At 43.1% G+C, this 12,857-nt stretch overlaps 1 protein-coding gene across 1 annotated transcript in view; it reads right to left on the bottom strand.

Moving 5' to 3' along the window:
• The window catches only part of LOC119161859 (DNA (cytosine-5)-methyltransferase 3B-like), a 58,323-nt gene that overhangs the window by 11,108 nt on the left and 34,358 nt on the right, over positions 1–12,857 (bottom strand). The window contains exons 6-8 of the mRNA XM_075876881.1: positions 4,621–4,706; positions 3,659–3,734; positions 759–877 (exon numbers count right to left, since the gene is read on the bottom strand). Of these exons, the coding sequence (XP_075732996.1) occupies positions 759–877; positions 3,659–3,734; positions 4,621–4,706 (281 nt within the window). The remainder of the gene's footprint in view (positions 1–758; positions 878–3,658; positions 3,735–4,620; positions 4,707–12,857) is intronic.

Here is a 12,857-nt window from a genome sequence, read left to right as displayed (position 1 = left end):
CATAAAATTTATCAAATTAGCATGCCCACTTATACCAACTTTGAAAGAAGCCTATTTTTTAATAAACGGTTGCCTCAGTGTTCTTAATTTTATTATCACCATTTAAAAAAATTTCAGCACTACTGTGGTATGCAAGCTGCCGCAAATAAACCACTTCCATTGAATTTTACAGTGCGCCTGCGGGAGCGTCGGCGAAAAATGGCGCCGTGCGCCGCACGTACGGCAAGGGAGCGAGGAGAATTGAGGAGGAAATGCGCACATGGAGGAGAAAGTCGTTACTTTCCCAAGATCGAGGGGCTTTATCCTCATATCGTTTTCCGCTCTCTCTGGCGGCGCTGACGTGATGACGCCAGGGAAGCGACGCCGAGAGAACGCCAGCGAAAACGCTGCATAGGCTTTGGGCGTTCAGGCTTCGGCATGCTAGGTCACTCGAGCTTCGGAAATGCGGCTGAAACAAATAAGCCCACACTTCAGTTATTTTGACTCAGCGAATCTCTCTCTAGCGAATATTGCGAAGTGCCACAACAACGGTAGATCAACGAGATAGGGGCAAAAATGTTAAGCTTATCTGTGGAGTAGCTTATATTCCGTAGAATTATACAGTCGGCAAAGGCTTGCGCATGTACAGATTACTTCCGTTGTCCGGTAACACGGTATTGTAAACAAGTATAGTACAAGCTAAAAGCCCCTATATTGTCTCTGGTGTCACGCAAATAGTCTGTAGTTCAACATTTCCAGCACCAAAAAATAGCACTGACTCTTCTAGCTCTGTGGCCCAGAGCACGTCTCCTTCTCCATCCATGATGACAGGTAGGAGTCCATGTTTGCTTTGCCGTAGGGAGTTTGCATTTGTTGTCAGTGTTCGCACTTTAGCAACCTGCATAATAAGCGACACACAGGCCCATATAAACGTGATGAGCATTTCGAAACAGCTTTGCACCACGTACGCTATTCTCTAGAGGCGACAGCTCGTCTTTTCTTTCTTCCTTCATTGAAGTAGAACAGGCAACCAATTATAACATTCCTCGAATAAAAATAGTTATGCAACCTTTACAAAAGATTGTATACATCAATACCCATACCACTGGGGAAATAATTTTAGTTTTTTTTCGTAAAAATTTCATTGTTGCGAAAACAAAAAAAGCATGCGGCTTGCTTTGCACAACCTAAACTTATCTTAAAAAGTCGTTGATCATGACCTGTTTCTTGTTGTTTTGAAAGAACTTGACCACTCAAGCATCGCAGCTTAGTAAACTTCGCCGTCATCATGGTCACCGAGAAAAGTGCGAATGATGTCACATGAACTTCACGAGCATTTAGTTTCTTTGTGGGTGTTGTGCTGCTTTTCTCATTCTCGTCATTACACTGATATTATTTGTGCACACTATCTATAATAGCTAACCTGCAGGTGACGGGATCGAATCCTGGCTGCAGCGGCTGCATTTTCGATGGAGGCAAAAATGCAGCATTTGCGAGACCTATGCGAAATGCGAGACCTATGTGCTCAGATGTGAATGCACGTTAAAAAACCCCAGGTGGTCAAAGCTTCCGTAGCCCTTCGCTACGGCGTCTCTCATATACATATGATGGTTTTAGGACATTAAACTTCACATATCAATCAAACCCATTATACCACCATCACTGACCATATCGTGCACGACTACGTCAGTGACAGCACATCAACATTTGTGCAGCTACATATAGTGGAGTGAAACTTTGGGTAGTTGGTTTTGCATAATGAAGTACGTATAGCACGAACTCAAGAGGCATTGTACGTGCTTCATTATGACCCAGACAGTGCTTGTGTGTGTTTTTTTTAGAATTTCCATCTTGAGTTCGTGCTGTAAGTACTTCATTAGGCAGCTTCACAGCGTCTGCTGCACTATATCAACATGGTGGAAGCTGTTCACTGCCTGAAACTATCGTCATTGTGGGAGTGTTTTTTTTAATCTTTTCACTGGAACAAATGTATTGAACTCTGTGGAGATTTTTTTCGTTGCTACGATATTCTCGCTTTTGATCACATTTGTAATTGAAGAATTCAAGTAGACTAAAAGAGCATAGCGGCAGCCTGCGGATGCTTTAAAAAAAAACATTTTGCATTTATATTGAGGTAAATTATGCAGAGCACTTGCATTTTAATGTGTTAAGACTGGTGCACCTGGAGAAGTGTGCCTGCAGGGGCGCGTTACCCAGTGCTTGTCGAATGCATAGGTAGATTGAGATTAAAACAGTTACAGAAAGCCGTATCACACAATGAAGGATTGAAAAATTCATAACACGGAGTGTGGCCAGAGCCAATGTTTCCACTGCCAGAATTCTCACACACTGTGTTAGGCAATTCAAGCTTTGAAGAACACAAATTAGTTTGCCTGAAAGATGCTTCCAGCGACACCTCGTGCTCGCAAATTTTTCAACTTTTTTAACTTCCATCTTCACCTTAATGAAGAAAAATAGACATACACTGTACTATGCATTCGTTTTCATATTTAGCTTCATATATCAGTCTTCTTCAATGTTACTTGAAGTGACAAAACCTTTCCTAATCATCTATCAGTTTCGCGCTGTGTGGTGTAGCGGTTACAGTACTCGGCTGCTGTCCCGAAGGTCGTGGATGCAGCTTCGGCCGCGGTGTTGACTGTTGGGAGAGTTGGTGTTTTGTCGTAGAAACCATCGTGAGAGTGCTACTACACAGGACACACAAGAAAGAACAGATAAGGAGAGGTGTGCTTGTCCTCCTGTGTTCCTTTTCGTGTATTCTGTGTAGTTGCACTCTCACGATGGTTTTTTGTGCACTGTTAAGCAGTATAAAGTGGCTCAATAGCTGTGAATTAAAAAATCGACACATGAATATCATTACTATCTGGAGTTTTACATTCGAAAATGATGACATAGTTATGAGATATGGCGTAGTGTAGGACTCCGGAAATTTCTATGACCTGGGATTCTTAATGTGCTCTGACATAAGAGCGTTCAGTTCTCAGTCACCAGTTGTCATGAGTGCGAGTTGCTGAACTGAGGAATATGAGTTTTCTATTCAAAATTTTGCTAGAAAAAATATTGTGTTGCAATAAATTTTAATCTTTTGTACTGATTCCCTGTATTAGATGCAGAAAAATGCCCAATAAAGTTTATTGATAAACGACTGCAGGGTATAAAAGATGCAATGAAAGCTTGTAGGTTGAAGTAGTTTTTTGTAAGATTTATAGTATAGCATTTATGTACTAATCACCACAGAACATATAGGCACCTTAAATGATAATCCCTATGCCATGCTACTTCACTTTGTGCTTACTTCATCAGCATGTGTCTTATAAAGAAATGGATCCCTTTGATTCATTCCTATATTTCTTATTCCTTTGCTATATGATTCTTGCTTGTCTCACTTTGTTCACCTCTTTACTTATGTCTAGTTTTCTATGCACGACGGAAGTTATGTGAACAAGGCGTTGTCTTATTATACCATGACCACTCTCTCTTTATGAACCGATCGCAGACTGGAACGGGTAGGGCCAGCAACAGTGAGATTCAGATTGCTCTGCACTGTTGAACTACACACAAAGAATTATATTTTAAAAAAAGGTACGTTTTATATAGGTGTTTTAAATTCCAGACAGGCGTGCTGTGTAACAACCTTGCAAATAAATGTGGTACTTACTGCAGCTTTCCTTCTCAGAAGCGGGTGAAGGATGCTTTGTAGACTGGTACGCTGCACTAGTTCAGGGTTTAGGGACCTGTGATAGTGGAAGATGGCATATCACTGTTGTATTTTTTACTGAAAGATTGTTCCAGTAGGCTACCATGCCTGCCAATGGAAAAGAAAAGTTGGGCATAAAAATCTAAGAACTATTGTGCAAGTAATATCACACTCCACTTTGCCCTGCTTATCCAGATCAGTTTTTAATTACTACTAAGCAATTTGCAAAATGAACATCGGTTGGCACATTAGTCGGGAGTGGGGAGGAAATGTCTACACACAGCTTTGCACATAAGGCTGTTTCACAACACAATATTGGTTAGTGCGTCAGGTTTTTTTATACTTATGACTCCATCACAGAATGAAAAATATTTGTGCTTATGTATGTTTACTCTGGAGTTTTCAAGACAGAAAAGCTTGTAAGCAATGCTTGAATTCTTATGAATATTATGCTGGGCGTTCTTTAGATAGACGTTCAACGCATACATTTCATTAGCAACCATTGTCTCTTCACTCTTTTTCTCTTTTAATAAATAATAAGGTTTCAGTAAATCAAAAGAACAAGTTAAGTGAAAGGATACAGAAAACTCTACAGATCCCTCGAAATAGGGCACACAAGATGTCAGTGACAAATAGTAAAGGGGAGGAGGCACTTGAGGATTACTGAGCAGGACAGGAGCAAACCCTTCTGCCTCATTTTAAACACAGGAAAGGGGAAGACACAGAGAAGAGGGGCAAAGGATTTATGGTACCACTTGGCACCGTTAACGTGCAAGCTAGCATATTCCGTCCTTCTATTCTGCATTAACACAGCGAGCTCACAGACAAGCATACTTTATTGTGAAATTTTCAATGAGATAAATTTTTTATATATCTTCAGAACAGTTTCAACTGAAAGACAATAATAAAAATGTGATACTCACATATGCATACCAGGAATATTGCCCCAGAACAGCCTAGCCCTTGCTTGAGCCGAGAAGCTACAGGCGTCCAATAGTACCGGCTCACACTACAACAGATGAGAGAACCACATTTTGTATATTTGCACTATCTACTTCATTTTTACGTTTACAGCTACTAGCACCCACGGGAAAGTTTTGCGCGGTCGTCATTTGGATGCACCAAATTTAAGACCTGTCTATATGACCGCTCGTTAAAAAGAAGTGTCTTTCACCATGCACAATTTAATACACTGCTAGTACCATGGTTATTGCGAAATTCATGACACCTCAAAGATAAAATAAGTATTGATGCTGAACTAAGAGGAGCCTGTGTAATGCTCTACATAAGGCTTCTGAACTTAAACTGAGCTTGTGTGGCGTGCAACAGCACGGTCACCACATACACTGAATATAGTTGTAGGTAACTTTGTTGCTCAAAAATGATACAACCGCTCCACAGACAGCAATACTAGTTATAAAAACACCAGCATTTTAATGCAAGGTGATATTCATAAACAGCGTAATATATTGCACTGAAATGATAGTGCAACTTCAACAATGGGTACTTCAGAAAAAGCACACTGAACCAAATAGATCACTGACTTTCAAAGACCTATTTTAGAACGCAAGTGTTTTATGTGTTTTATGCGGGAGTCAACCAAGACTTCTGTGACGTATTTCTGTACGCCGATCAAAAATCAAATGAGTTAAGACAATGGGAGTTGATCCCACAACTTCTCGTTCCATGACAGAAGATGCCGGGCACGCAACTTACTGCTCCACAGTCAAATACTCTGAAGGCTTTTTAAATACACCTCTTTATATCTAGCACTGTTCTCTTACAGTGCTCTTGGTAAATTTAAATATAACACACCATCACCGTGAAATCCATATTTAGCTCATTGAACGCCTAGTTTCAATGTGTTTCTTTCATTTGGCACGTTTGAAATACGAGAAGTGCAATTTCGTCTGCGCCTTAACACTCCCCCATGTTCCCAGTGTCTACAAGCCTCGGCTTCGCTCACGAGATGCTAGTGACAAGGGTAATAGTTTATTTATTTACAAATACATCACAGGCTCCAAATAGGAGCATCATGTGAGGGGGTTATTTACAAAGACTGTGATAAAACAATATCGGCAACTACACAGAAGTTTAACGGGACATGGTGTAGTAATTTTTTTTGTGTGTGGCTTTATACTTTTTGCACAATGTTGAACTGTTCCTTTCTCCAAAGAAATGATAACACTGCTATAATCTTTTGTTGATGTCCTTGGTAGTGCAACTTCTTCATGCTCATTTCAAAAATTGATGGCTTTGTTGAATTCTCTTGTATGGATGTCCTGCATCGGGAATGTCTTTCCGGCAATACCACTGGTACCGAGCTCCAAAACTCATTGTGACAAGCAAAAAAAATCCTCCTCTCATAGATATCTCTTTGCAGGATGCAGATATGACTGCTCTCCTAATGCCCAACTTGCTCCTCAATGAATGACACTCCTTGGAGAGCCAAATGACGATCAACGCTGTTATCAGACACCTAATGATCTTTTCTGTTATTTGGCAATACTTTTCACAATCGGTCCGACCCAATCGTTCCCTGGTGGCGCTTGGGAAAACAACTGATCCGCAAATGGTTTACAGTCTGTAATGATGACTTCATTCAGATTATTCGTTTTTGAAGATTCAATGATGTCGCCGCAGAATTGAAGAATGATGACAGCTTCTATCTGCTCTAATGATGACAGTAATTACAAAAATGAAAAAGATAGCCTTTCAACCGCTGGAAATAGCCGGTCGAGTCAAATGGGCGAAGTTAAGTTCTTACAAATAGTATATAGGCACTTCATAATTTTCAAAAGACGACCATTGGTGATAACCACGACGCGATCAAATCTGACTGATATAGCAGGCGAAACCAATACCTGCGCACCAAAGAGCCCATCTGTCATTCACTTCATAAACACTCTCTATGATAAGTTAATGGCTTTAAAATGTCTAAAAACTTGACTATTTATGTAATTACTACCATAAGTGTTTGTAAACATCTGAAGATGCCTTCTGCCAAAGTAAACGGAATGCCACAGGTAGCATACGGATGCGTTTTATCTGTAATTTCTTCAAACACCCGTTATATGAGACCTGGAGGTGGACCCGGGCCCGAAGCTCATGGGCCCAAGCTCGGCCCAGGCCGATCCAACATTGTCTTACCTTGCCTGGCCCAACCTGCGGGCCAGGTTGGGCCCAGGATTTCAAGCTAGCACGGGCCCGTGCAGTTCTCTACTTTGAAATGGTTTGCAAGAATGGCCCTCTCCGCCTGAGCGTTTGCACTGGTTTGGCAATCTCAGGTTTTAGTTGGAGGAGGATGTCCTGTGCCAACACATAGGAACGAAAGTCGTACATAATATCTGGTAGAAGGCTCTGTTCTTCTGACAATTCAATTAGCCTCATTAGCATGACCTTCTCCATCACCTTACCAGTGCATGACGTGAGGGATATGGGACGGAGATTGATAATGTTGAGCGCTCTGCCAGCTTTCGAGATGAAAGTGAGCTTGACAGATTTCCACTCTATAGGAAGCATTCCGCCGTCCAAGCAATGGTTTACTTTTGTACAATGCAATCGCTTAGATTATAGAAGAGCCCTATCAATAGCTGATCGGGTCCTGGGACGGTGCCCTCCCTCATGCTTTGTATCACCGCTTTAGCTTTGATGAACGTAAACACTTTTTAAAGTTTCGGAGTATCAGGGCTCTCATACAATGGTACGGGTGCGTGATTCCATGTGGTGTTGATGTACTTCAACTGTAGGGCATGAAGTTCGTGTTATCGCCAGGAAGGCCGTGCTGAACTCTCTGCAGGCTTCTTCTCGTCTTGCCTCTGGTAGAATATGGGTCAATGAGGTGGTGGAAGAGGTGCCAGGCAGATTTAATATGAAGAGATTCCCTAAGAGAGTCGTCATTCAAAAACCAATTTTCCCTAGTGAGTCCGATTGCGTATTTTTTTGCCTTAGCGTTGAGGGCAGCGATTCGTGTCTTGAGTCAAATATTCAGTCTCTGTCGCTTCCAGCATCTTGGCAGTTGGCACCTGGCCTTCCATGGATGTAAGAAATTAATTGCTGGTGTTTCAAAGAAAGATATGATTGTTTTAGTAACCTCATCCTTAAGTTGCAGTAAGGTGCCATCCCACTCAGAGTATAATGTGGGAATTTGAAGAAAGGGAACGTTTTCTATTTTTGCGGAAACCAGCCCAGTCTGTTAGCTTGAATGTCTCTTGATATTTCTCGAGTCTGCGATACGATAAGAATTCGTGAATGAAAAAAACAATCACTCCTGAGGTTCTCTTGTGAGTTCCACCAGTGTGGCTGAGGAAGGTTGGTACCCATAGTTGAGTCGGGACCTGTATTCCTCGCAACACTGTTACCTGTGCTAGTGGAGTAGGCTGGTTCGATAAGGAAACTGATATTTTCAAGAGCCATGAGGGCATGCAGTTTTTGTCCTTTGGTGTCCTTCTTGTGGATAACCACGGGAGGGTTGTCTGGCATTAAAGTCACCTACTATTAGCTGAGGAGCATTTAGAGCTTCTCCCTCCTAAGTACTGACCGAGCCCAATGCTGCTTAGCTTCAGTGATCGGACGAGAACCAGCGCATTCAGCATGGTACGGCCGATGGCCAGCATTTAGAGCTTTTTTCCTAGCTTCATGGAAGATCTCGATGAAGGTCTGCTTATGCGACTTGAGTCGATTGTATATGTTAAGTACTTATACCGGCTGCTGCGAGTGCTGGATAAGCAAAAGTTGTATGAAGATACACTCAAGCTTTGTATCACAAGTCTCATAATCTACCATGACTGCCATGCAGGTGTTGAGAACTAAAATGCAGACCAATGTGTTATATTGATTGGCATGTGTTCAGTACAACGAAAATTTGATATCGGGGACTATGGTGTCCTGCTCCATTATGAAGCCGAGTTTCTGAACTAGCGTACATATGTATTATTGCAGCGATGCCGCCTTATGGCAGAAGGTTCTGTAGTTCGACTGCATTATGTTTAGGCTTCAAGGTAGTTACACCATCATGGGTTCGAATAGGATATCTCCTTTGAATCTGCAGTTTTCATCGCTCTCGCGGAGATATCGTGGTGCCCTGTGAGAAGCTTAACAGGTGTTCTTCCATGCCTCTATTTCAGCTGTGAGAGTGTGGTGTGCGTGCGCCATAACGGATGCTATAATTTTTGTACAATGAAAGGCCATGGGTAGGTTGCAGCACCATATTGTTTAGCAAAGCATAGGAAATACCCATCTTTAGCTGCATGGCGTAACATTGTAAGCGCAACGTAATAAATGCTACGCACTCTGAATTACTTATACATGCTTTTTCTAGCATATAAAAACACACCACAGAATAATGACGTGTTGGTATTGTGCATCAGATACACGCGATATTCGCTTTTTTATTAACAATATCCACAAGTATGAATGCCGAAACCAGATCAAGATTTGTAGGCAGTGAGGAAGTGGTTGAACTTTAGCCTAGTAGCTGAATTGTTTTGGTTGACAGACAGACAAGTTCAACGACAGACCAATGAACCTTTTTGCATTGAAGTATCCCAAGAAAGATTGTCATCTTAGTGAATGGAAAGCAGGTCGCAACAATGGCAACAGCCCCCCCCTCGTCACTCATAACTCTGACAGGTAGGTGGGTGCCGGTCATTGCTTAAAGACATCAGGCTCTGCAGTTTTGCAGACACTTAGCATCCCCTGTTGGAGCAGTTTTCGATAGTGCAAAGCCTGATGCCCTTGCACAGCTTGCTGTGCAACCAGGAGCACATAATTGTGAAAGCTTGTGAAAGAATGATTGAGCTCACAATTAAGCGTGTTAGCACAATGAACACTCAGTAAAATAGCTACGAATTTATTTCAGATAGTCGAACGCATCACCAAATTGCCATCAAATACTTGCTGGTTTATTTGCCAGAATGACAGTGAAAACAACAGCAGTCGCAACAGCTGCACCCTACATGAATAATTATTTCAGTCATTGGCACTATTGTGTTGTGAATTGCCACGGACATGAAGCACTTCACTTTGCCGAAGCTGTGTCGAAGCTGTGCCGAAGCAGAACGGCAATAGAGCTGAGATAAGGGCCGTTGGGAACGTGTTGGGTAAGGAAATTACTCTTGTTCTCCACAGCAGGCCGCATGAGAAAGTGGATAAATAGCCATAATAGACAATTGTGGTAACTTTAATTATGAAGGTCACGAAAGCCTCTGACCGCGGTGTGCGCCGTGTTAAATGCAGACTGGTGACGCTCGCGATAAACATCGCAGATGCCGCGACCACCAATAACCTTGTCGATAATCTCAAGTGATGGCCACCACACAGCCTCACGCAGGTGGTATTTGAAGGCTCTACATTGGATCTTTGACTAGGAACTACTAACATGTACGACACATGAGTAAATTGAAAAATGTTAGTCTTGACCCCAATCAGGTTTTTCTTGCCGCACGTTGGCCTCTGCGATTTCCGGAGTTATCTCGGAGGCCTCGGTATCATCTTTCATTGTACAATGAGAAAGTGGGCATGTATATAGCCCATTTGAAGTATATACGAGTGCAAGAGGACTGTCAACAGAACATTGTAGGATGCAAAATAAAACAGTCAAATACACAAGAAGCGACAGATAGTACGAGACTGCAATTGCAAAGGTGAAACTCGCCGGGGTCATCCGTGTCTGAGAAAGCGAGCTTCGTGTAGTATCGTGTGACGGACGTGCTGCATAGAGAACACAGGACAAAGGGCTGAAGTGCCGGCCAACATGAGGTACGCAGCAGCCGGTAGCCAAGCAGGAACTCTTTTATTATGTACAATGCTGCGCATATATACACAGCATAGCACCCCCTGAGGGTGAAAATACTTTAAATGAAACCGAATTTGGCAACCATGACATCGAAACCGAAACACCACATGATCCCCCTCTATGAAGAACAGGACATGTGGCTCTAAGATCTTTATACAATGATTAACAGAACATGAGTAACTTTTACAACCTTATACCGTTTCGGAAGAATGTAGTGACACATGGAACTTCTGTATTTAAAATTTTTAACATCCCCCCTCATACATACATAAAACAACGTACACGTATGATACAGACTCCAACATACAAGTAAGAAAGAAGAATTTAGGACACGAAGTCCTTTAACCTGGACGGTTTCTTACACGAACCCTTGGAACGCCGAAGCTCATTCTGCTCTGAAGTGCTCCCTTGCGGAGCAGCAAGTTCGGTATGTGAGGATGAGCCTACTGGCTCGCTTACACACTGCTCAGGCGCCGGGGAGAGCATTGAGAAGTCCGACGACCCGCCTATGCGTCCCTCAGTTGTAGCTGAGGATGCAGAACCCTGACGCGAAACATGAAAACCTGAAGGTTCGGAAGCATGTCCATTAGTGTTAGGAAGGACACGGGCATGGGGACTGGGCTCGTCAGTCAAGTATTGATACGGAGCTTGAGGAGAGTTTGAGGACTCAAGAGTGGGCTCCTGCATGGTAAAACTTCATGATGGCTGGGCACCAAAGCGGGATTTGAAACCGGTGCCTGAATGCCATATACCCCAGAGATAGATGGTGATGGTGCAGGAATAGGGTTAGAAACCAATCGTGGAATCGTGGCAGAGTATTGTGACTGGTTCTGCAAAGGTATTGCAAAGGTATTGAAGAGTACAAGCGTGAAGGTGGTTCCCATTCCGAATGGACGATTACAAGCTTAGAAGCATTCCAAACCAATCCATCACTGAGCTTAAATGCCAGGATCCCAATGCCGACATAACGGTAAACGGACCTCTATACTTGTGTTTTCCCCTGGAACATGTACTTTGACTCTTTGGCCAACCTGAATGACTGGAGGTTTGGCTCCTCGCTTCTGATCGACATAATTCTTCATGCATTTCTGCCTATGAAAAACTCGCGTACTTATGGTATTGTCTGAAAATGACTGCAAAGAAGAAGGCAACGGCAGATCAGTTATGTCAACAGCTATGCGAGATTGATGCTTATGAAGCAACATTGCAGGAGATGATCTTGTAGTTGCCTGAACAGAAAAACGGTAAGTACTTAAGTATTCTTTAATTGCCTTCTTTAGAGGACGTTGTTCTAGGTGGGCTAGTTGAATGTACTCTTTCAAGACCCTGTTGAACCGCTCAACCTTCCAATTGGCTTGAGAATAGTAGTTCAAAGAACAGAGGAGCTGAATACCTCGTTCGGAAAGAAAAGTTTCAAACTGATGACACTTAAACTGGGGACCGTTGTCTGTTACTAAGCATGCTGGAAACTTTTCAGGGCAGAAGAGCTGAAGTCAAAAAGATGGTGACTGCATCAGACGTAATGCCTTTAACGAAACAAACCTACAGTCATTTAGAATAATAGTCGATCAAAGTGACAGCAAAGCGACAATATGAGAGAACATTTGAAAGAAGACCAATAATGGCCATGCCTAACTTCTCCCACGGTTTCTCGGGAAAAGGAACTGGTCGTAGGGTGCATAGACAGGTTTCCCCTGTTTGAGAAGGTGCCTGCGGGAGAAGTCTCACCGGCGCCATCTTGCCCTGAAGCTTCGAGAGAACAGCCGCCATTTGCCTGGCATATTGAATCACTCGGTAAGCTGAGCCGTTATCTTGAATCGGACGCGACGACACTGCGTCGACTTGCGCTCCAGATAACTGTAGCCCCGTGCGGTCGATGCACTTCTCCTCTCTCGCTACATTAAGTGCCTTCTGTAGTGTAAAGTCCTTGCCCATCTTGAAAAAGTTCTTTGTAGATGCAGTGACGTGATGCCAGATACGATCTGGTCGAAAGCAAGAATAGCGCCCGGCACGCCGAATTCACAATGGCTGCCAGCATACTTCCTGTATAAATTCTACCACCGACTGGCCTGGGCCCTGATGTAGGACTTTGAATTGGGTGCGCAGACATGCCGCATCTGGTTGAGGGTCAAATATTTCATTCAGTAGCACAAGGGCTGCGTCGTACACGTTCGTACACGTCATCTCCTGAGTTAGCCAGTCAGCTCCCGGATAATATTCAGCGGCACGCAGGTAGCTGTTAAGTCTCTCGACGCCCAAGGCATTCAGGAGCATCGCCGCCTTCTTGTGGTCTGGCGTGGTTTGCCCGGCAGCGGCATCAATGTAGACCTGTACCACAGGATGCCACTGCCTCCATAGAATAGA

This window comes from Rhipicephalus microplus, chromosome X (genome assembly GCF_043290135.1).
Source record: "Rhipicephalus microplus isolate Deutch F79 chromosome X, USDA_Rmic, whole genome shotgun sequence".
NCBI classification, from domain to species: domain Eukaryota; kingdom Metazoa; phylum Arthropoda; class Arachnida; order Ixodida; family Ixodidae; genus Rhipicephalus; species Rhipicephalus microplus.
This window is presented reverse-complemented; position numbering and strand designations above follow the sequence as displayed.